We start from the raw sequence: 24,161 nt of genomic DNA on the forward strand, positions 1-24,161 counted from the left end.
AAATGTCCATATCCCTTGCACTCATGACACTGTGCCTCACTCTTTCTGTTAGGCTTGTCCCCTTTAGTTGTCTTCTTGAAGGAAGCAACCTTCTTCTGAGATTTCCCAGTTTTTCGCAAAGCACGATCAAACCTCCGAACCAGAAGACTTATGGGATCGTCTTCCTCATCTTCAGTGCTACGGTTTTCACACTTTAGAGCCAAACTTTTAGGCTTCTTCAGACTGTCTAGCTCCATCTCATGAGCTTTCAGCATGCCCACGAGTTCACTGAATGGCATGTTCTCCGTGTTACTGGACACACTGAGTGCTGATTTGTACCCCATAAACCTCGATGGCAGACACCTCAAGAATTTCTTCACCAGCTTCTTGTCCTTGTATTTCTTGCCTAACACCGCAGCTTCTTGTGCCAGAGCACTCAGTTTCGAACTGAATTCAGAGATGGTTTCATCCTCCTCCATCTTTAGATTCTCAAAGCGAGAAGCAAGCATGTCCTTTCTGGAGTTTTGAACCTTTGTTGTTCCTTCGTACTGCATCTGAAGTATGTCCCATGCTTCTTTGGCAGTCTCAACACCTTGAATCAGCTCAAAAGTCTTCCTTGAAATGTTGGTGTGAATGGTAGTCAACGCCCTTGAATTGTACTTTGCTTTTTTTGACTCTTCTTCAGTCCAACTTTCTTCTGGTTTTGGATGAAAGACTCCGTTGGCATCAGCTACCAGTGGTTCTTCCCATTTATCAGTTACTGCCTTCCATGCCAATGGATCGATCCCTTTGATCATGGATCTGATCCTAGCTTTCCAAAACCCGTAGTTCCCATCATCCAGGATGATCCTGGAGTTGTTCACCATTTCCTTATAGCTCTCCATTTTCTCCGCAGGATCTCACCTGTTTGTAATACACACAGATGACCGTTCTGATACCAAATGAAAATGTAAGAGTAGTAATACGGGAACTAACACAGAACACAACACAGGGATTTTTCTCTTCAAAGATACTTCACTAGTAAATCTGTTTGTAACTTACAAGTATACAGAACCCGATTTAGAGCAACCTCAAGACACGCCTTGATTTGCTACACTAGTCTCACTTGTTCTTGAATCGATACGTGATTCAAGAACCTCTCACCCAAATCCCTTAGCACACTAGCTCACAAAAACTCTCACAGATTTTCGCTCACCCTTTGCTAAGTATTCTCTCAGTTGTGTTAAAACCCTACCTAGTTCTAACACGCCTATTTATACTCAATAGGACTTGCGGCTGATCCTCGCCTAGATTCTCCTTCGGATTACACCAAATCTTCATGAGAATCTTCACCTTCCTTATCTTCTCCTAAGATAGAGGAAACTCGATATTGTCTTCATAGATCCTCCAAGATACTCCAAGCTTCCTATCCACGTCAGCTTCTCATCTCTTGAAGTGTCCAGCACGTCCTGCAGCTCCAGTTCAGCTTCCAGTTCACCTCCACGTGTGTAGATTGCTACGCAAGTCTTCCCGTGTCAGTTCCAGAGCTAGTCGGACTACTACACGCGCTGCTCCAGCCTTGTTTGCATCTTCAGATTCCAACCAACATTACCATCTTGCTCATGTTCCTGAGACCAGCAGAAGAATTGGATTGAGAACCATATTTGTATAGTGTGCTTTAGACCCTCCCAAATAAAAATGTTTATTGAAGAAACTTATACATCCATTTTGAAAAGCTCTGTTACTGGTAACTGGTAAGTTAGGCGAATCTTTTAGCAACCGGACAAGGACATTCAACGAATACTCTTGGCATATACAAATCTTCAGATGTTCAAGCTCGTTGAAGACAAAACCATCACCACATAAATCATGCGCACAATATTAAAATCAAAATATTCTATGAATGAGATTCAAGACTTGCAATTGATGAATGAAACTGTAAGAAACAATCATGAAGTTGCATAAACTTAGTGTTATTCCAAGTGCCACAAAAGAAATCAAAATTTTTGTTACAAAGACTTGAGAGTTTCAATGTGATTCTGAAAAGTATGGAGCGGATAGAAACGTCCATCTCCAACTCCCTTAAACTCGACTTTTCTAAAGCTGTTTTTCTCCGGATCATAAAATAATATGTACAACGATTTATAAAACCCATTTAGTACATATACAAACCCACCAGCATGAGTGAAGCCATTAAAGTGGAAATGGGCTTCCAAACTCGGATCATAGTGCTGGAAAGGTGCATGCAAGTGTTTACACGACCACTCGTGTTTCTCTGCATCCTCCAAAATCTACAATGTAATACCACCATCTAGGTTATAGTGTACGAATAATCAAGACGGGCTTCATAATACACAACCCCATTGATGCAACGATCATAAGTATAAAAGAAAGAATGATGCCTATGGTTAGTTTTGTCAGTTCTCCATAATTCTTGATCAGCTGATCCCAATGTTAAGACCCTACTTTCATCGATAAATTTTATGACGAGGCATGCACATTACCTTGTGTTTGTCTTCGATTGGATCGTAGCCTAAACAACATTTTATATCGTCCCATCTTCCTTCGGGTTTGGGTAAGGGTAAGAATTGTCTCATGCTAGGGTTCCATATAATGGGGTTTCCTGAGCCTTGGAAGCAGATCAAGCACACTGACAAATTCCATTGGGGACAAGTACTTATATTCCTTCATATAATAACCACCAGTAGGCTGAGAACAAGTATAAGACACGTTCGAATTCTGATGATCTTGAGGAATCGAGAAAACGAACAAGTTGTCGTCTTTTTTGAAGAACGTCAGAACACTCAGCTGTGTTGAGTGGCGAGTTTTGAACGACTTGGTGAAACATGGATCGGAGTGATTGATGACCAAAACTTTGATACGCAACGAAATCTCACAACAGATTTTGCAGGTAGCCTTAAGAGTATCTCTGACGTTAGATCTAGAGGAAATGACGATGTTGGTTTCGATTGTTTTGGTGTTTTTCTGGGGATTTTTCTCTTCTTTTCTTCTTGTTGCTCCATCTTTAGTGAAAACCCTAATTTGTTCCCTCTGTGTCGCTTCCTCTCCATGATTTCGTTTATATGTATATATATATATAATGTATGTACATTATATATATATATATATATGTTAACATTTTTGTCTCTCTTTTATTATATAGTTTTAATATCTTATATATTAAATGAGAATGTAGTTTAATGAAAAAATCCGATTTGTTTTAATTTAATTGGCTTATAAAAGCTTTCTTGCCAACGTCAATGATGATGTTTATTCTACATCAAATGTGACATGGCAAAGGCGCTACCTCTGCACAATTTTATTGGATGCTGATGTTGATGTGTAATTTTTGTCCATTTAAAAAAAAAAAAATCATAAACGGATAAACACTCGGATCTTTATACCCTAGCATATAATTCTATCATAGTTTTACTTCTATGGATGTAGAAATTGATTATTCTGTTCAAAATACGTATGGAATGTATTATTTCAAGATCCACGGTGAAAATTATCATCTTATAGGGTCTGTACTACCATGTGATGGTGAGCACCAAAGTTCTATCAAATGTATATCTAATACAGCTAACAAGTTCAAAAATTGCCAAATATCGCACAATTAAGAATTTGTTAAGCCAATATAATATGTCTAATGATATATGATGTAAATTCAAGACAATTTTAGGTTTTCGAAAGATAATGTTGACTTAAAATGTATCAAAACTATTTTTAATGGTTTGAAATCTAAATATTTTCCAAATTTTTAACAGATCATGGTAAATTTGAATTTTTTCATATAAGATTTTGTACTAAAATTTTATTCTCTTTATTTGGAGATTTTAACATTTTATATCATGATGATGTTTTTAAAACTTTTTATTTTAAAAATATATCTATCTACGTTTGAATTCTATCAATAAAATTGATCATGTTGGTTATAATAATTGTATAGTGGTCTTTTATATGAATGTATATGTTGAGTTATACATTGTTATGTTAATTGTAAACTATGAACTCAAATAGAAAAATCTGTTATTTACTTTGTACGGCTTCGTTCGTTTTGTATCTTTATATTTTTAAAAGTCATATCTATTTATTTTTTATAATAATACTTATTTTTTTAAAAATAGAATATTTACATCTAAGTATCATCACCTTTTGTTATATGTATGTTTACTTATAAGTATTTAAAATAAATAATAGTTTAATATACCGTATTTTCTCTGCGGCTTGAGACCTAGTTAAATTAAAAAAAATAAGTATTAAAGACAAATTTCTTTGAATCAACTTGATTATAATGCTTTCTCTCTGTTTATATATTCTCCAGCTGCTAGAGGTAAGTGTAGAAAACGGAGCAGACTTCACAGGAATAAAACGTTGGAGTTAAAAAGGAGCGTCTGTTGAATCTACATGAATTTGAAGCTTTTTTTTTTTACAACTCGGGGTAAATCTTAGCCTCCGACTAATCTATAGAGAGGTGCATTGCATCCTATAATAAACCTTCTCTCCCAATATTCAAATGGGCTGAAAACAAGAGTCTATATTTATGTAAGTGTCAAATTGTAGTTTCGCATACCACAGATTGAAACGTGCTAGCGTTTCAACTTCTTAACACTTGACCACGAAGCCTTGGACAACATGAAGCTTCTTCAACAACGGGTCCTCTTGTGGACTGGGACGGCCTAGCTCCTGATTGGTCTAATTAGCATCTAACTGGACCATCGAGCTCCGACATTTTTGACCCAAAAATGTTTGAAAAAACATCACACTGTACATATACGATTCTTTCACTAATTGTGAATCCGTGAAAGTTGTGTTCTTTGTTGGATATGATTCTTTTGAGTCACTGAAAGCTACTGTACATATCTGGTCGGAAATAAAATAAATATATTGGCACATGCATAGTACGTGCTCCCCCTTGTGCATTCAAGGTTTTGGATTATTTTTTTTTTTTTTACTTTTAGATTTAATAAATAACTTTGGTAATTAGATAAAATCATATATTAAGAAATGATAAAATAATTATTAGAAAGTCTGCAGAATAAAAATTAATAATAATCAAAATTGTTTCAAATGTTACAAAGAGACGAGACTCTCAATGTGATTTGAGAAAGTATAGATCGGATAGATTCCACGGTTTCCAAGTCCATTACTGAGCCTCAATTCTTCATCTGCGATTTCTTTGAATTCGAATTTTTTTAGGCTGTTTGCCTTCGTATCAAAATAGCATATATACCAGTAAGAATCTGTACGAATCTTCCGTGGCACAAACATAAGTTCACCAGCATCAGTCGTACCAGCTAGTTGTACCAGCTAGTTCAGAAAATACATATTTTCTCCAATCATAATAGGTACAAACTGCAAAGTGTTTAAACGACCACTCGTGTTTCTCTGCATCCTCCAAAACCCACAATTTAATACTATTATTTATTTGCCGAACATAAGCTAACCTCCCCTTATAAGGTATCAGCTTAGCCCCAACAATGATGTCCAAGTTCGACGGTAACTGTATCATACTGAACTTTTCAGATTTGACATCAAAACTCATTACAATGGGAATATCTGTATGCTCAGGCAAGGAGGCTTCATAATACAGAACACCGTTGATGCATCGGCCGTGACGGCTAGTTAAAGGACAATGTTTATGGTTGGTTTTGATACTTCTCCATGATTCTTTAGCTGATCCCAATGTTAAAACCCTAATCTCGTCGCAGGTTTTCTTACGAGGCATACACACTAGTTTGTGTTTGCCCTTGATAGGATCGTATCCTGGAAAGACTGTTATATCCTTCCACGTCTTTTCTGGTTTGGGTAAGGTTGAGAACTTTCTCATGGTAGGGTTCCAAATCACGGGTTTTGCTAGTTTTCGATTTCGAAAGCAGATCAAGCCGTTGACAGATTCCGTGAAGGAGAAGCAACAGTTTTTCGGGAACGCCGTGTGATAAATATCCACATGCCGAGAAGAAGAATGAGGCTCTTTCTGATGATGTTGCGGAATTGAGAAGACAAACAACGTGGCTCCTCTTCTGAAGCAGACTAAAAGACTTGGACGTGTTGAGGACTGAGTTTGGAACGATTTGTTGAAATATGGATCGGTGGTGATTGATGACCAGAGCTTGGAAACACAACTAAACCTCAAGACATATTTCGCAGGCAGCTTTGAGAGTATCTCTGAGGTTAGATCGAGAGGAAAAGATAGTAAAATTTGTCTTCTTCTTTTTCTTTGGATTTCTTCAGTTGTTTCTTCTCGTTTCTCCATCGTTTGCCTAAACATAATTCTATCCCTCTGTACTTCCTTTTACTTTTCTCTTTCTAGTTTATATATATACTAGATTTTAACGTCCGCACGGGAATTTTTTATTTTTAATTTCTAATATAAGTTGCATTTATCTTTTTTGTTTAGATATAATTTATTTTTGTTATTTATTTTTTTAAATCAAAAAATTGTTATCATATTTTAATTTTAAACTGTAAAATTTGTATATTATTAAAATAAGAGTATACGTTAATTAATTATACATTGATCTAATGTTAATTATAAACTTTGTTATTTTGTGAATTTAGATTTACACATAAATAATCTATATATCTATGAATTTGCTAATCCATCCGTTTAGTTGTCTTAAATCATTTTTAATATCTTACATGTTTTGACAAACTAACCCGTATAAGATTATAATTATAATTATATAACCCTATAAATATTTACTAATATGGAATATTTGGACCAATTGATTATGAAAAAATATAATAAGATATTTATTTACCATTTGTGCTATTAAAAAAAAAAAAATATATATATATATATATATATAAACGGGCTAACCTGTTAGTTTAATTGTCTCAAATCATCTTAATATCTTATATGTTTTAATAAATTAACTCATGGACCTTAAATATATATATATATAACTCTTATCAGCTCGATCATATTATTGTATAATATAAAATATTTATTAATCTCAAATATTTGATATTTTAAACCGATTGTTTATGATAAAACACGATAAAATATTTATTTACTATGTATTTTTATAAAAATATTATTTAAATTTAAAATTTTAAATTAAATCTTTCCTGTATTTAAGAAATTCTAAAGTATTAAAATTATTATCTAAATTTTCGTAATAAAATTTAATTATAATTTTTTTTGAATTTTTTGAATTTAAATTAAATTGAATGCAAATTTTTGTAACTAAATTTAATTAAATTTCTAATAATTTGAATTTAAATTAAAGATGATCTAGATTTTAGGAAATCTAAAAATATCTAAATTAATAACTAATTTTCGGAAATTAAATATAAAAATTAAATAAAATATTATAAAAAAAACTTTGGGAGTGTTTGAATGCAAGCACTAAATGTGCTTCTGTTTTAATAGAATAGATATATAGTCTCTGTTTCCTTTACGTATTAGTTATTATAATTTTAAAAATAAATAAATAACTAGAAAGTTTCCATTTTCTTAGCAAAATGGAAAGAAATGACTAGCAAATTTCATGGCTACCTTTATAATTAGGATTGCCCGGTCCAGTTTTCAGCTTGGATGTTTTTTTTTTTGTTTTTCCTTTTGTTAGATTTTTAGATATACAGTTCATGTATGCATTATTGTTTCAATGGGTCAATACAACAAAATTCAAAAAAAAAATATATCAAACAATTAAATGTTATAGGGTCATATGATTCCCCTCTATTGTACATCCGCCATGATATTAAATATAAAGATCAAAATAGCTCAACCTAAAATACAATATTGTTTTCCATATGGTAGGAGAGCAAAACGTATGTACGCAAGGAAAAACAATATACTGATTTTAGTACAAAACAAGCTTCGATATTTTCACTAAGTAACCAAATATTACAGTCGATGATTTATATAATTTTAAGAAAGCGGTAATGGATCCGATATGCTTCTCGATATAAGGAAAGCTAACATATACATAAGCCTCCCTCAGCTTAGGCATTTTCTCGATAAAACAGTGGTGACTCTTTAGTATAATAATACTGAACTTTATACTACTTCAAAGAAAGGATTTTTTTTTTCTATAACAATCCAATCTAAATCATTAGGTATATCCACTACCTTGATTTTTGAATTGGTATCGTTAAAACAATAAAACCAACACTCATCGAAGGTTTTCATGCAAACTACAACTTTCTGTTTGCCTTCGATTGGATCGTACCCTAAAAAGCATGTTATATTCTTCCAGTTTTCTTCGGGTTTGGGTAAGGTTAACAACTGTCTCACGCTAGGGTTCCAAACCATCGGCGTTTTCTGGATCTTGAAAACTGATCAAACCGTGGACAGATTCCGTAGGGTACAAGTAACTGCATTGTTCTGGGAATTCCATAAGATAACGAACCATATTCGATAAGCTTAGAAGAAGTATAAGACGACTCGTTCCAAGCCTGTTGATGTTGCGGAATCAAGAAAATAAACATCTTGTCATCTTGTTGGAAGCAGGGTAGAAGACTCGATCGGACTTGTTGAGAACAGTGTTTCGAACCATTTGTTGGTAAAATATAGATCGGTGACCAAATCTTCGAAACATGAAGACCGATTTCGTAGGTAGCTTGAAGATTATATATATCTAAAATTAGATCGAGGAGAAAAGACGATGTTGATTTTGAGATCGATGAAGCTTGTCGTCTTTGGATTCTTTTAGTTTTCTCTTCATGTTGCTCCACTGTCTCTTAAACCCTAGTTTGTTCCCTCTCTGTTATTTACTCTACAAGATTTCGTTACATACATGCTCTCTATTTGTTTTATTATTATCAAATTTTATTATTCACTCCAATATGTTTTTCTTCGGAGTTTGTTTTTCCGAAAATTTTCAGATTAAATAGACATTCATTGTTTATTAGATTTATTGTTAAAAAAAATTGTTTAAATTTTTTTATTTCATGCCAACGAAGTTTTAGTAACTTAAAATAAAATCATTTTTTGTTATTTGAGCAAATTGTGATTTTGGAAAGCCATTGCCTCTAAACCAAGGAGACGGGGAGTTTTATGGCCCAAAAGATAGATATAACAGTTTGTGATGAAATGAAAAGGAGGTTACAGTGTGCTAATTTAGAGCTTGATTTTCAACTTTCTGATAGCTAAATACACAACTAAGGATGAAGAAAAGAGGGAGAGACCTGTGATGATACATAGACCGGTCTTGGCCATCTGCTGAGCGTTTAAAGATTATAGAACGGTTTCATTAAGTTTGCATTAAGCATCGTCAGGTTAAAGGATTAGTGTACAGAAATCGATTTACACTGCCCCACTGTTTAAAGGCTTTCCTAACATTTACAAAACAAAACAAAAAAGCCGAGGAGCCAAATCTACTTACCCAAACACTGCCTCATGGTCATCAGAAATAGCCAAAAATATATTTTCTTCCTCCAAGTGTTCTTGTAAAGACCCTCTAAAGCTTATTTAGCAGCATACCAGTTCTGAGCACATTTTGCATCAACCGATAAATCGACCGAGAGAATGTTCTTTCCGTTAAAGGGTTTCGCCATGCAGTTCACAACTATATCCTTGGCTACTTCCGCTGACTCCATTGGTCCTTCCAAGATTACTTCATCGTGAATCTGTTTCCAAGAGAAAGTTCTTTTTTTGTCACTCAATTTTCAAAGGGATTGAGCTTTATAAAAGTTAGAGACTGAATACAGTTTTTGAGAGGTGTTGTTACCTGTAGAAGCAATTTCCAACCAAGCTCCTTCAACTTTTGATTTGTCGATATTTCCAACATTGCACACATTGCAACATCTGCTGCACTTCCCTGTAGTGTGGATCATCGATGCTTAGAGTTGAGATTGGCGAATAGCAAGAGGAAATTAGTATCTGATAAAAATCAAAACGAACAAAACGAAAACCTGCACTGGAGTGTTGATGGCTGCTCTTTTGATATGATTCCTCTGAGCATTTGACTGATATGCCGGGAATCTACGAGCCCTTCCTAACAGAGTGAGTACATACCCATCTTTCATTGCTTCTTTCTTACGCAGTTCTTGCCATTTCCTAACTTCTTGTCTGTCATTGTACCAGAGATTGACTGTAGCCTGAGCTTCTTCCGTTGAGACCTTTTGATGATATAAAAAAAAAAGACATTGTTGTAGCTTCATCACACATCAAAGCATGTATCATATCAACCAATTAGTTCCAATAGTAATATCGTACTACCTTCCAATCTCTAGAAAGCCCCATTGCTGTTTTCCCATATGCAATTGAAAAGTTGAGCATCTTAGCCTTTCTTCTCTCAGAAGCAAAGGCATCCTGAATATAAAATATCCGCAAACAGTCAGAACAACTTGGGCACAAAGAATAGTTTCTCTCTGTACATGACGCAGTTTATGTCAGTTGTTTTAGCATTTCAACGATGGGTTTTACATATTTGCAGAGATTTTAATATATCGTCATCTGCAGACAATCAAAGATTTATGGCTCTTTACAAAGAAAAAATTAAAATCAAATACCAGTTGTAAAAAGAATCCACCTTTAATAAAGGCACTGGTGGCTTGTCTTGCCCAGGTTGTGGATGCCACTCAAGGAGCACTTCCCCATTTTCTACAGCTTTACGAATATGTGGATACATAGTCATGGCTGTCCTCGAGTGGAAATCTCCACCTGCCTTGAAAGCTTCCATCATGCTTTTACAACCAGCAAGATGTGCCAGAATTCTAAGTTCCAGCTGAAGATAGTCAACCAAGAAGAATCACAGTCAACGAGTGAACCGGTTAAACACCACTTATGAAAGTTTCTAAGCAACCAGAGTTTTCTATTTTCACCTGCCCGTAATCAGCCACAATGAGTGAGTTCCCAGGTGATGCTACAAAGGCTTTACGAATCTTGTACCGATCCTTCTCCAAAGCAGGTTGGTTCTAGACAAATGAGGAGAACTTTAGTAACAAAATTGTAGATTGGATTACAAGATCAAGCAGCATAGTTACAGTTGACAAAAAGGATGCAACTTGACCAGTTGACAAATGAATGTAAGTACTAGCTCTTGGTAACACGGCTCTCACTTTTACCATTCTACAATATGCTTACCAGTAGATAACATAGAGAAACTTCCCTATAAATTGGCCTCACCACTCAAGTTGATTCCTCAAATTAGGTTCAAGCAATGTTAATTTGAATAATATCATAAATTTCAATATATACCTGCAAATTTGGCCTTCTAGCTGATAAGCGGCCAGTTTCAGTATTGATATTCAGGGAGCAATGAACGCGACCATCTTTGCCTGATACATTACTCCCCTGTTGGAAAAGAAAAACAATCCCATAAACATCAACCTAAAGGGAAAGAGATAAACAGCTCAGGATTCAGGACAAAGGGGTTTAGAAAAAAATATTACCTGTAACGGAAGGATAAAATTTGAGATCAAAGAATCTATAGAGCAAACTTCACATAATGAGGCAATAGCATGACATGCCTCCTTCCCCCTTTCACCTCCACCAAATGCAGCGTATGCTGTTCCATACGCAGATACGTCGGTTGCAACATCTGCCTTGGACTTCCCCGCTTCTGAAGCTTGATCTAGTAGCTGAGTAGCAGCAGCATCATCATCTTCAGCAATTTCTTCTGCAGTAATATCTGTAACATCCTCCATAAAGTCATACTCAGCAGAAACTTTCCCAGCTAAGGTTTTCAAAGTATCCCCACTAACAGAGGGCCAACCACTGGCAGTGAACGTTTCAGTTAACATTGGGGAGTCGCTAATCCTTTGCAGTTTGATGTTTCGAAACTTCGTCGGTGCTTTTTTGCCTTTTTCAATAACCTTGTCAATATTGGGAATTTTGAAAAGTTTTTCAACTGGAAGCTCCTCATGATTCTCACTGTACAAGAAATTATAAAAGAAAAAAACTTAGTTCCATTAAACTAAACAGTGAGAGACTAGTCATGTAATTCTTGTTCGTTTCCTAATGGGAAATAAATTTCTCATCAAAGTCATTCTGAGGGCTGTATGTGCAGTTTTCGATTTACCAAGGGGAAAGGAACAGTCGTCAATAACATTTTGAATTTTGAAGATAAAGAGTATTAATACGCTTGATCACTGTAATTAAGCAAAAACGTCTGAAATATCAAGATCTTCAATTTAAACCTATACATCACAAAAATTTACGGCAAGTCAAACGTAGGAAACGATACCTGTTAGAAATGCCACCAAAAAAGAGCTGACGCAATTGTGTGTCACTGCCAACATTCATATACTTTGCATCGGGGCAATACTTAGAGGCCCAATTTCGAAACCTACTAACAGCAACTTGCTGTTCTGCTTTGGCTACTTTCTCTATCTCAGCAAGATATTCCCTATCTACAAGTATCCCTTCCGCTTCCATTTTGACAAGAACTTCACCAAAGGGTCGCCAGAACTCATGGTAAAAGTCCAACATTGTCTTTCCTGAGAGTAGCTTTCCATCAAGACGCCATTCCTTTAATTGCAGTTTCTTTGACATGCTCTCGTAAAGCTTTAGCGTGCTTATTGCATCCAATGCAGAGTATGAAATCCAAGCCTCTCGATCTTCTCGCTGAAGCTCTTCAACAGGGGGAATGACTACAATTTTTCCTTCTGATCCATCCTTTTTCAGCTTTCTCTTGCCAAAGATAGTCTTCATTGAAATTTTACCTAGGAACTCTGCTTCCTCCTTTGTCTGTGTTGCCCCAAGAACTTTTGGGTCACTTGTAAGCGCTTCAAGTGAATATCCACCCACTGTCCGCCTCGCAGAATCCCACAATCGTGCCATGTGCATTGTGTCAGCATGAAATCCAGAAATGTCAATCCCATGGTTTCTAATTATGTGGCTATCAAAGCTGTAGTTGTGCCAGACCTGAAACGAAAAAAGCCAACCTATCAGGGTTTAATTAAGGATAGTCAAAAAGTCTTCACATGAAAACAGACAACACGAAAATGGAAAAACGAAGATTTTTACAAGGTCCTGGTTAGCTTAATGCAAATGTCACAGAATATGAAGAGAAAGGGAAATATGTTTTGAAACTCACTTTTTTTATGGATGAGTCTTCAAAATAGGGTTTAAACTCGGCCAACACCTCCCTGCCATTTTCACCAAGAACATCTACCCAAATGCAAGATTTCCCATAGCCAAAATCTGCTTCTGAACCGCAATAGATACTGAAACAAATCAATTCACCATGGTCAACAGGTGTTTCCTCCTTCACCTCAATCTTGGACACCTGTAAGCATCGCAAAATCAGCAAGTTACAAAGCATTACAACCAAAAATGCCAATTCTGTAAGTGTTTCTGAGCTGTGGAGATGATCTTAAACAGAGAAGTAAAGCTCACCTCTGTATCACAAGCATGAACAAGATTCCTATAATCATTCAGAAGCTTAGACACAGCATCCTTCGCAGCAGGCACATTATCAACAACAACAACCTTATCATATATTTTCCTGAGTTTCTCACGGACTTTCGAAGGTTCAGTGCTTTTCTCCACTTTGGAAACCGTAACTGGTTTCTCCTTGCTTACGTTATCAGAAGGCTTTCCGTTTATAAGAGGTTTCTGTTTTCTAACACCTTTAAGTTTCACATCCACGTTTGTCCCAACCTCCACTTTGGAAATCGGAACTGGATTCTCATTGCTTACGTTATCAGAAGACTTTCCGTTTATAAGAGGTTTCTGTTTTCCATCTTCTTTAAGTTTCACATCCACGTTTGTCCCAACCTCCAGATTCTTGGTTAAAGTCATAACAGGTACAGATTGCAAAAGGCCAACCGATTCTTTATGGAGTGTAGCAGTACTGTTAACTCTGGGCTTGAATCCATAATCAATCTTCTGAGAGGTTCCATAGGAAGGAGCATTAGGTATAACTGGAACAGAGCCATTGGAATAACAAGTGTCATCGAGGTTTCTAGCAATTTGGCCATTCCTTTCTCTAATCTTATTAGCTTGCTCCCTCCAACCACTTACAGTTCCAGGAACTAGATGGTTCACAGTTTCACCAACTTCCGTCTGATTTCCCACTTTGTATATCTTGGGAACCATCCTTGCCTTATTAGGTTCCGACAGAAGTACCCACTCTCCGTCAAAAACAGCAGATGATGAACGTTGATGACCCGAATGCTGGAATCCATGACAAACTGTCGAATAACCGACATTTCCTTCTGTGGAAGCTACTTTCCTGCAATCCACAGCATCAGAATAGTATCAACAGGAAGAAAGAGCTTTCAAACCAAAACCCACAAGAACCAAATCAGCCTAAAACCCCCACAAACAAAAACCGAAACAGAGCAGACTAAGTCTCCACGAACCCATCAGCTAAAACTTGAATAAAGACACGAATAAGTTCTTATCTCTCCTGAATTTCATGTGGAAGCTTGAAAATCATACCCACAAAGAACAATTGAGCCTAAATATGTACAAAATAGAGCATAATGAACCGATAATCAAGTAAAGCCTCAACATACACATCAGCTAAAACCTTGAACAAAGACACGAAGAAGAAAAAGAAAGTACATACCTTTGAAGGGTTCTATTACGGCAAGGCACGAGGAAGGAAGGTAGTGAAGAAGAATATCGCGACGAACGCAAAACCCAGGAAGAGGGAGGAGATAAGTGGCGAAGAAGAGGGTTATTGTGGGAGGTAAGAGAAACCCCCATGGCTAAAAGCGAAGTTAATCTACCCAGCTTGAAGAGAGTGACTCTTCGCAGCAGAAGCGAAAAGATATAGTAGGGTTTATGGTGGCGAATTTTGTCGTTTCAAGCAAGTGGGTCTGCCTGCGAAGGAAAGATTGTGGCCATCGCTTGAAGACGCAGTGCCAGCCTTAAACCCTTGTCTCTAATTAATTATCAAAATTGTTAATTTCTCTATACTAAAGATAAAGATGCATTTTTTCTCTGTAAAGTTTCGATTTTTTTAAATAAAAATTAAAAGAAAAACCCACAAATATATAACTATATAGCCCTTGCTTTCTTTCTATGTTATCACATTAAGCCCTAAAGTATAATAATTGACCAACAAACCCCTCTCTTACCAATGTGACGCTCCACTATCGTTACGAGGTCGGTTTCTGTAGAAATACAGCATGTTGCTACATGATATGGTTTATATGATGATTATCATGCAAAATAGATATATAACAGGCATGTTCTTATAATTGTAGCTTGGGACAAACACATCGACATAACAAAACGATTTGTGATGGAGACCAAAATCAGAGTAAAATAAAAGGAAGTTTTGAATTTTAGTATCATTGGTGAAGGCAATTACCAGTATATCGTTAATTATATCTTCGTCGAGGATCATCTTTAGCACAAGTATTTCCTTATGTCATTGTCTCATGAGTTGCAGCGACTTATAGACGAACATGTCCATCATAATTGCTTTTGATTATTAATTAGCGGTGGATTTGGATTCTCCATATTTGACATGTTTTCCGAAGCTCTCATGCCATGCGACATTTTCTTTTCTATTTTGCTATAATTTTGCGATTTGGACCCCAAAAAAAAAAAAAAAAACATTTTGAGGTTTTGGCTAATTTATGTATACGTTTATATAGACTTTTATAACGTGTTAGAACTAAATTTAAGAAGAAGAAAAATGATAGTTTGACCTCCCAAAAAAAAAAAGAAGAAAAAATCACATTTTCTTATTATTTTTGGAATCGATGAGCACTTTTTTAAAACGAAGTATTTGAATCCGTGAAATGAAATTAGAGAGAATTACTTCACTCTTTAGTGAAATGAAATTAGAGAGAACTACTTCACTCTTCTCTATAAATACACGAGTGCGTTTTTTTTTTCAAAAATCGGATTAGACCCGCTTGCAATTTCGTTAACTCTCTCTGACTTCCACACGGCGGCGATGGTTATTATCTCTGAAATTCCCGACGAATCCAACGACGGCGATCCGAGCAAGAAACCGCAAGAACCACCCAACCCGAGCCAGGAACAGCCACAACTACCCAACGAACTCATCGAACTTTGCGTCGCGCGCGTCTCGAGATGTGATTTACCGGTAATATCCCTCGCCTCCAAAACATTCCGCCGTCTCATCCGTTTGCCGGAGTTTGAACTCACGCGCTCGAAGCTCTCCATCACCGAACGCATTCTTTACGCTTTGATCGGATTCCCTCCTCGCGAATTCCCAAGCTTTTACATTCTCTATCGACAAAATCTCTCCTTGCGATTGCGCAGAGTCGAATCTCTTCCTCCGATGCATTTTGGCTCCGCCGTCGTCACAATCGGGCCGGAGATATACTTAATCGGCGGATGCGACGCCGACGGCCAAAGAGACACAACGGATGTGTTTCTCATCGATTGCAGAACCCACACGCGCCGCTCGCTTCCGAGTATGAAGGTCCCTCGCTGCCACGCAGCCGCCGGAGTAATCGACGGGAGGATTTACGTGATCGGAGGTTGCAAGATGCGATCTTTGAATTGGGTCGAATTGTTCGTTCTAAAGGAGCAGACTTGGATTGGAATGAAGAGGAAGAAGAAAATAGACGTTGATATTATCGATCGACAATTTCATTTTGTGGCATACGCGGTGATGGAAAAGAGGATTTACGCTTTGGATCGAGAATGCTGTTTTACTTTCGATCCCAGAAATTCTAAATTGTTACCAGTGGCCAATGGAGATGAATTGAGGAGCTTGTGGCAAAGCATCGTCTTGTGTTGTTGATGATAGGCTCTACACGATTGATCCCTTTCGTAATCTTGGACATCCCATTGTCGTGTATGATCCAAAGGACGGGAAGTGGAGGCCTGTGAGAGGTGTGAATGGTTTGCCTTGTAACGTCTATGGGTATGCTTATGAGTCTAAAATGGCCAATCTTGGAGGGAAGCTGGTGATTCTGGTCAATAATCAGAGCCAGTGGTGGGATTACAACGGTGAAAAGCAGATCTGGTGCGTGGAGATTGCTTTGGAGACACGTCAAGGAGGTGAGATTTGGGGGAAGCTAGAATCAGTCGATCTTGTGCTCACGACCATCAAGTCCCCGCCTTTGATCGAGCTTTGTCAAACTGTTACCGTTTGATGATGGTTTCTTGCAGGTATGTTTCTGTGATTGATTGAATCGATTCTGATGTTTAAACCCCCTCAAGGATTCTGATGGTTATGCACTCTTTCATCATCTTGCAGATGTTTAGGCAGCTTGTTGAAGCAGAGTGGCTAACAAGTTGTTATCTGACGCCTTATGCAAGAGTAACTTGTCCATTTTCATTTTTTTGTGAAGTGTAGATTTCTGTTAACTGTAAAAAGAAAAGGGTAGCTAGGTCATTCTTGTAGACTTGACACATATTCTTTGGAGACTTGTTGAGAGGCATCTTTTGTTAGCTATCTCTTGGGTTTTTGTGTAGTTTCACTAGCTAACATGTTCTAAAGTTCTTTTTGTTTGTTTTGTGATTTTATGTTCAGGTATATAACAAAACCCAATTCGCTTATACCTAATGAAAAATATGAAGTTTTTACCTATAGGTACTACAAGTACCAGCTCTAAAATATCAAGTTGACTAAAAGTCAAAATGACAACCGTCAAAGACTTGAATTTAATATTTGTTGACTCCATTTGAAACAGAGATACAGGACAAATGAGGGTTTCTAAGAAGAAAATAGAGAGAGTTGTGACTTGTGAGTAACGTTAAGAGACGTTTGGTTACTCGATTTAAATATTTGACCGTTCTTGTGAATTTAGAGATCACATTCATACTTAACAAGATCCATTGTACTTCTAGTATATGAAATCTTGGTTTAGATATGTGAAGATGGTCTGGGAGCAAATCACAGTGTTTTACCAGAAATTAATTTTCATTACCTATTTGCATGATTTTCTGAAATCGTCTAGTTTAGAGAATACCTTTATATCAGCATCAACATAGACTTTTGTCACCCGACTTTTGTCGCGGGCCATGACATATAGCCTCTTCTAGCAGTAGGATTCTTCTATATCTTGTTTCTGATATAGTAGAAGACTTAAAAGTCTCATGACTGTGAGTTTTAACTTCTATGCGCAAAAGAAAAGACTTCCTGCTTGTAGGAAACATGAAACATTGAGTTGTAATTCAGATGGATAGTATGTAATGTGTACACAAAACTAGTAGTATTTTGATATTAGTCAAAACAAGGGAAAAAACGAAAGTCTTTGGTCTTTGTCTACTGAACAACTCATTGGCTTATAGTTATTACAATTTTGTTAAAGAATAAAACTGATTAAAACACCAAAATTGATACATACTTTGCGACCACACCAAAATAAAATCCACCCAAGAGAAGTTGACACTGTTTTAGAAGAGGTCGAATTGGACAAAAGTCTTGTGGTGTTCAACTAACAAGTAACTTAAGCTGCAGTTATTGAAACAGATCGAGTTTCTCTCATTCATGGCTGAAACTGAAACTTGTAATGTGCACCATTTCACAGGTCTGGTGTCTATACAGGTATATTACAGGTCTGGAGTATTGGATAGTAATTTACAGGTAACACATTTATCTATACATGTCATATTGTACTCAATCAATTTCAGATCGATCAATGAGCGGATCAAATTGTTGTCATTGAGTTCTTTGACATAGTTGTGAGTTTTTAAGCATACGGAAAAGAAATCCATTAGGACCACACACAAGAAAAAAGCCTACTTTATAATAAAATACTCATTTCATTCAATTTGAGGTTTAACCTCTTACACTTTGCAAAAGATGTAAGATCAGGCGTAAGTTGACAAAAAAAAAAAAAAATGTAAGATCCAAACATAATGGACAAATTCCTAGTAAGTAGCCAAAACGAAAGAGTTAATCTGCACCAAAAGCATTTTTAGGCAAAGCCAAAAAGTCGAAAAAAATAAAACAATTCATTGTCACATGTGAGCCAGACGATAAACGTATATTACGATCAAGAATCTCCAGGAGGAAAGCATCCATCACCGGAATTTATCGGGAACTAGAGCAAAACAAAGGTTTCCTTGTCCGGAGCGGAAAGACCAGACAGAATAGACGTCACCTACCTTAAACTTGTTGGTAGTAACCACATCCCACCATAAACCCAATTTTTACCCATCTTCCATTTCCTAAAATCAACAACATGCCCCTTTGACAAAGGATCCACAAGAACCACAATTAGGCCTGTTTCACGAGTCAGTACCAACTTTTCGTATATGATTCTTGTCTCTTCCTCTGTCAAAAAGTTGGTATTCACCAGTTGGTTTATAGGCATTTGGAGACGATTTTTGCCTTTGTCGAGATCGCTCTGAAACAGGTGCTTTGTTATGATCAGCTTTGGATCGTGTCCTTAATATCCTCTCATCACGTTCAAGAGCCACTCGGGCGGATTCGGTTGCCCATTCGTTGTCTGCGTGGGTCCCCGATGGACGATTTTGAGTTTCTTGCAGGATATGTTAGTAGGAGGACATTTTTTCTTGCTGCACTCGGTGATGCAAGAAGAAGGAAGAGATTCAGGGTCCCAATCTAGGTTTTCTAGTACTTTTTGCTCTTTGGTTGATGTCGAAGATGATCCCACCTTACAACGACCGACGATTTTGCGTTTCTTAAAGCTTTTATCCTCTTCTTCTTGCTTGTAATCCACGCAAGCAATTGATTTGTTTTTGACCCACTGTGTACTTGCCGGTCGGTGACTAAGCTGACTTGTCTTCTTTCTTGGTAAGCTCGCACATGGACTCACAAGGGTGTTCTTTGATGTTTCGTACTCTTCTAACATGGCAGATGCGACTTTAACCAAAATCTCTAGGTTAATCATACTACTGTATTCTCTGGCGGCTACATCTGCTAAAATATCCAGCTTCCAATATTTATTCGGCTGTGATGAAGGCTCCTGATAATAATCATCTTTCTTCATTCTTTGTCAACGAAAGAATACTGAGAATCAAAGAAAATCGAAGAAGAACTGAGTCACCTCGAGAACAAGAAATTTTCCTATAATCCTAAGAGAAGAAAAGTTTAGAGAGCCAGAAAAAGATAATTCATCAATGAAGTCTTATATAGGTTAGGGTTTAGGTTATATGACATCGTTTCCTATTTGTTTTTTTTTTAATTAAAGATGTACTTAACCAAATCACGCGGTTAATGAACCGTTATCTGATTTTTTCTTGAACCAAAATTTCTATTTCTCTGAAAACTGTTAACCAAGATTTTAGAATAAATATAGTACTAATATTTAATATTTGATTCGCTCATTTTATTCTCCATTATTAAATTAGTACTGTATTTATTCTAAAATCTTTTATATTTAATCGAATAATGTTGAAACAAAATAATGAGTAAAGACACTATGAATTCGTAAGCCACGGACAGACCAAAAACTAGAAAACGTTGTCGGTTCTAAATTTTTTGCTAGGTCTATTGCCTCTGATCATCTAGCTAGAGGAACGTAGATGGTTATCTAAATATTGCTAAATCTTCTGTCTCTGAATCAAGAATCCAAGAAAGAGAATCAGAACCACCAGACAAGTTCAAAGAAGGCAAAATGCTTGCAACTCAGATGGGAAATCTGTTGGAACAAGTTCTGCAAAGCCGTCTTGACCTTTACCTGAAAGCAACAACAAGACTTGTCCACATAAATCATGTGAAGAAAATAAAATTATGTTGGATAAGCTTGAAAGAATAAGTTATTAATTATAGTCTAAGTGTGTTTAGGATAAGATAGAATATTTAGGAAATATTTAGAAGTTGCTTTATCCAATTGATGTAGGAGTTATCTACTATTTACTATACAAGGAGATGCTGAGATTGTAGCATAACTTATGAGATTTGTGAGTTTTTTAGTTTTGAGTTGATTTTCTAAAGCTAATAAGAAGAGGTTTTCTTATACAAGTCTTGAGTTTACATTATCTTTGAGTTCTATATTTGGTATCAGAGCATTTACGATTAAACCTAAGGATCAAACACAGAGATTATCCATTACAGCAACATGGGTGATCTAGTTCCAGCCACAACATAGTCGAAGGAAAATAGTATCTCAGCCATTCAATGTCCGATGCTTACCGCCACAAACTACATGGTGTGGTCGATGCGGATGCAAGTAGCTCTCTAAGTGCACAAGGTGTGGGAAACCATTGATCCAGGAGTAAAAGATGCAGATAAAGATGTTCTGGCCAGAGCACTCCTGTTTCAATCAATACCCGAAGCGCTGATTCTTCAAGTCGGAAACTTAGACACCTCAAAAGCTGTTTGGGAAGCTATTCACAAGCGACATATGGGAGCCGAAAGAGTAAAAGAAGCAAGACTACAAACATTGATGTCTGATTTCGAACGTATGCGAATGAAGGAGACAGACACGATCGATGACTTCTCTGCAAAACTCTCAGAACTTGCCACAAAATCGGCAGCTTTAGGAGAAATCATCGACGAGCCAAAGCTAGTAAAGAAGTTTCTACAAAGTTTACTTCGAGGAAGATATATTCACATTATTGTCGCTCTAGAACAGGTCCTTGACCTCAAAACTACAACTTTTGAAGACATCATAGGGAGACTAAAGGCATATGAGGAGAGAATCTGCGGTGAAGAAGATCAACAAAGTGACCAAGGAAAACTCTTATATGCGAATACAGAGTCACAAGAAGGTCAAGGAACTGGCAGAGGCAGAGGACGAGGGGGAAGATTTTATGGTAGAGGAAGAGGCCGCGGTTACTATGATAACAATGGCAACCAACAGAACAACAGCTACAAACAAGAAAGAGACAGATCCAAGATTATCTGTTTTAGGTGCGACAAAGCAGGACATTACGCGTCGGTATGTCCTGATAGACTACTTAAGCTCCAAGAGACACAAGAGAATGGAGAAGAAGAAGTCGATGATACACAAGAAGCAGAAAAGTTGATGATGCATGAGGTTGTATACCTCAACGAGAAGAATGTAAAGGCAAGAAAGTTCGAAACTTGTCTAGACGGCGAGAATGTCTGGTATCTAGACAATGGGGCCAGTAATCACATGACTGGAAACCTGGCCTACTTCAACAGAATTGACGAGAATGTCAGAGGAAAAGTCAGATTTGAAGACAACTCACGCATATATATCAGAGGAAAAGGTTCGGTGTTGTTCATAACCAAGGATGGAGATCAAAAAATACTAGCCGATGTGTACTATATTCCAGCCCTGAAGAGTAATATCATAAGCCTCGGTCAAGCAACGGAGGCAGGGTGCGAGGTTAGGATGAAAGGGGAGCTTCTAAGCGTATATGACAAGGACGGAATATTGCTTGTTAAAGCAAACAGTTCCAGCAATCGGCTATACAAAGTTCTTATGGAGGTTGAGAATACTACAGCTGGTAGCATTAAGTGAGTCAACAAAGTGGCACGCAAGACTTGGGCACATAGCTCTTGAAACTATGAAAAGAATGATAAAGAAACAGCTCGTCACAGGAATACCGAGCATATCAGTTGATAAAGAGACTTGTGCCTCATGTCCACTTGGCAAGCAAACAAGGTAATCTTTCCCACAGGCAACATCATACCGAGCCACACACATTCTTGACCTTTTACATGGCGACCTGTGTGGACCAATCTCACCTCCAACAGCAGGACTTAAGAGATATATTTTCGTGTTAATCGATGATCACTCAAGGTACATGTGGTCCTTTCTCTTAAAGGAGAAAAGTGAAGCTTATGAGAAGTTCAAGAGGTTCAAAACGATGATAGAACAAGAGACAGGAACTACGATCAAGACTCTTTGGACAGATAGAGGTGGCGAGTTTATGTCACAAGAATTTTTGAGTTTTTGCGAAGAAGCTGGTATAAAAAGACATTTAACAGCCCCCATACACTCCCCAACAGAATGGAGTAGTCGAAAGACGGAACAGAACGCTTCTAGAGATGACAAGAAGCATCATGAAGCACATGAAAGTGCCCAACTATCTTTGGGGAAAAGCTGTGAGGCATGCGACTTATCTCATTAACCGAGTTGCGACCAGATCACTGAGTGATCAGACACCATACGAAGCGTTCAAGAAAAGGAAGCCAAATATTGAACATCTACGCGTGTTTGAATGTATCGAATACGCAAAGACTGAAGCTCCACACTTAAGAAAATTAGACGACAGGTCTCGAGTATTGGTACACTTAGGCACTGAACCAGGTTCAAAAGCCTATCGGTTAGTGGATCCTCAAAACAAAAGGATAGTTGTCAGCAGAGACGTCGTATTTGATGAAAAGAGGAGCTGTAAGTGGAGCAACTCAGAAAAACAAGTCGAAAGTGATACAGACAGCTTCACTTTTAGACTTGAAGATCACGACACTAATGATGATAAATATAAGGAAAGTAGTGATGGAGAATAAACACAGGAAAACAGAGAGGAGGACGAAGATGTCGATGAATTCGAAAGGGAAAACATTATTCCACAACTCGAGAATAGTGTCAGTGAACAACAACAGTCCCAACCAGAACTAAGAAGGTCGACAAGACCAGTTAGAAGACCGGAGTACCTGAAGGACTACATCTTGGTCGCTGAAATAGAGAGTGAACGACTATTGCTGGCAATGAATGAGGAACCTTGGAATTTTCAAGAAGCAAAAGAACTTAAAGTCTGGAGAGATGCTTGCGAAGAGGAGAAAAATTCCATTACAAAGAACAAAACTTGGAGTTTAGTTAATTTTCCAGCTGGAGCAAATTCGATTGGTTTAAAGTGGGTCTTTAAGATAAAGAGGAATTCTGATGGAAGCATAAACAAATACAAAAGTAGGCTCGTAGCCAAAGGTTATGTCCAGAGATATGGGATAGATTATGACGAGGTATTCGCTCATGTTGCTCGCATTGAGACAATCCGTTTCATCATCGCCTTAGCAGCTTCAAGTGGTTGGCAAATACATCATCTTGATGTAAAAACTGCCTTTCTACATGGAGAACTAAAGGAGGAAGTTTATGTCTTACAACCAGAGGGGTTTATGATCAAAGGGAATGAAACCAAAGTCTACAAGTTGCATAAAGCTCTTTATGGACTTAAGCAGGCACCTAGAGCATGGAATAGCAAGCTGAACAAGATCTTACAAGAGCTGAAATTCACCAGATGCTCAAAGGAACCCTCGTTATACCGAAGGGAGGAGAAGGAGTATCTTCTACTTGTGGCCGTTTATGTAGATGATCTACTTATTACAGGATCAAGTTTGAAGATATTTGTGATTTCAAGAGAAATATGTCCAGCAAATTTGAGATGAGTGATCTTGGAAAGCTGACATATTATCTTGGAATTGAAGTATTAAACAAGGAGATGGGATTACTTTAAAGCAAGAGAGATATGCTCTAAAGATCTT

At 37.1% G+C, this 24,161-nt stretch overlaps 4 protein-coding genes and 1 pseudogene across 4 annotated transcripts; 2 read left to right on the forward strand and 3 right to left on the reverse strand.

Annotated features, from left to right (window-relative positions):
- Positions 1–1,967: 1,967 nt before the first annotated feature.
- On the reverse strand, positions 1,968–2,981 carry LOC18010975 (annotated as a pseudogene).
- Positions 2,982–5,242: 2,261 nt separating this feature from the next.
- LOC18011111 (putative F-box protein At1g50870) lies at positions 5,243–6,214 on the reverse strand. Its single transcript, XM_024150379.1, has one exon. It carries the CDS (start codon positions 6,212–6,214, stop codon positions 5,243–5,245), a length of 972 nt encoding a protein of 323 aa, XP_024006147.1.
- A 2,923-nt stretch (positions 6,215–9,137) lies between these two features.
- Positions 9,138–14,727, reverse strand: LOC18011112 (DNA polymerase I A, chloroplastic/mitochondrial). The gene is made up of 12 exons (XM_006393042.2): positions 14,430–14,727; positions 13,253–14,090; positions 12,951–13,142; positions 12,099–12,778; positions 11,305–11,785; positions 11,111–11,206; positions 10,735–10,827; positions 10,443–10,637; positions 10,130–10,222; positions 9,823–10,029; positions 9,639–9,728; positions 9,138–9,537 (listed from the first exon to the last, which is right to left on the reverse strand). The coding sequence occupies exons 1-12, from the start codon at positions 14,567–14,569 to the stop codon at positions 9,376–9,378; spliced, it is 3,267 nt and encodes a 1,088-aa protein (XP_006393104.1). The 5' UTR covers positions 14,570–14,727; the 3' UTR covers positions 9,138–9,375.
- A 1,046-nt stretch (positions 14,728–15,773) lies between these two features.
- On the forward strand, positions 15,774–17,157 carry LOC18010978 (putative F-box/kelch-repeat protein At2g29810). The gene is made up of 3 exons (XM_006393043.2): positions 15,774–16,497; positions 16,562–16,963; positions 17,052–17,157. Exons 1-2 carry the CDS (start codon positions 15,774–15,776, stop codon positions 16,945–16,947), a joined length of 1,110 nt encoding a protein of 369 aa, XP_006393105.1. The 3' UTR covers positions 16,948–16,963; positions 17,052–17,157.
- A 3,954-nt stretch (positions 17,158–21,111) lies between these two features.
- Positions 21,112–22,197, forward strand: LOC112082837. The gene has a single exon (XM_024150381.1). It carries the CDS (start codon positions 21,112–21,114, stop codon positions 22,195–22,197), a length of 1,086 nt encoding a protein of 361 aa, XP_024006149.1.
- The last annotated feature ends 1,964 nt before the right edge of the window (positions 22,198–24,161 follow it).

The sequence above is a fragment of the Eutrema salsugineum genome, unplaced genomic scaffold, assembly GCF_000478725.1.
Source record: "Eutrema salsugineum unplaced genomic scaffold, Eutsalg1_0 scaffold_7, whole genome shotgun sequence".
Lineage (NCBI taxonomy): Eukaryota > Viridiplantae > Streptophyta > Magnoliopsida > Brassicales > Brassicaceae > Eutrema > Eutrema salsugineum.

Excerpts from the sequence above, each read along its gene's own strand:
- LOC18011111 (XM_024150379.1), bottom strand. The coding sequence starts at position 6,214 with ATGGAGAAACGAGAAGAAACAACTGAAGAAATCCAAAGAAAAAGAAGA.
- LOC18011112 (XM_006393042.2), bottom strand. The coding sequence starts at position 14,569 with ATGGGGGTTTCTCTTACCTCCCACAATAACCCTCTTCTTCGCCACTTA. Across the intron at positions 10,638-10,734 it reads TTGTGGCTGATTACGGGCAG|CTGGAACTTAGAATTCTGGC; the intron begins GTGAAAATAGAA and ends GACTATCTTCAG. Across the intron at positions 10,030-10,129 it reads GGCTTTCTAGAGATTGGAAG|GTCTCAACGGAAGAAGCTCA; the intron begins GTAGTACGATAT and ends TATCATCAAAAG.
- LOC18010978 (XM_006393043.2), top strand. The coding sequence starts at position 15,774 with ATGGTTATTATCTCTGAAATTCCCGACGAATCCAACGACGGCGATCCG. Across the intron at positions 16,498-16,561 it reads CGCTTTGGATCGAGAATGCT|CTTGTGGCAAAGCATCGTCT; the intron begins GTTTTACTTTCG and ends TGAATTGAGGAG.
- LOC112082837 (XM_024150381.1), top strand. The coding sequence starts at position 21,112 with ATGGGAGCCGAAAGAGTAAAAGAAGCAAGACTACAAACATTGATGTCT.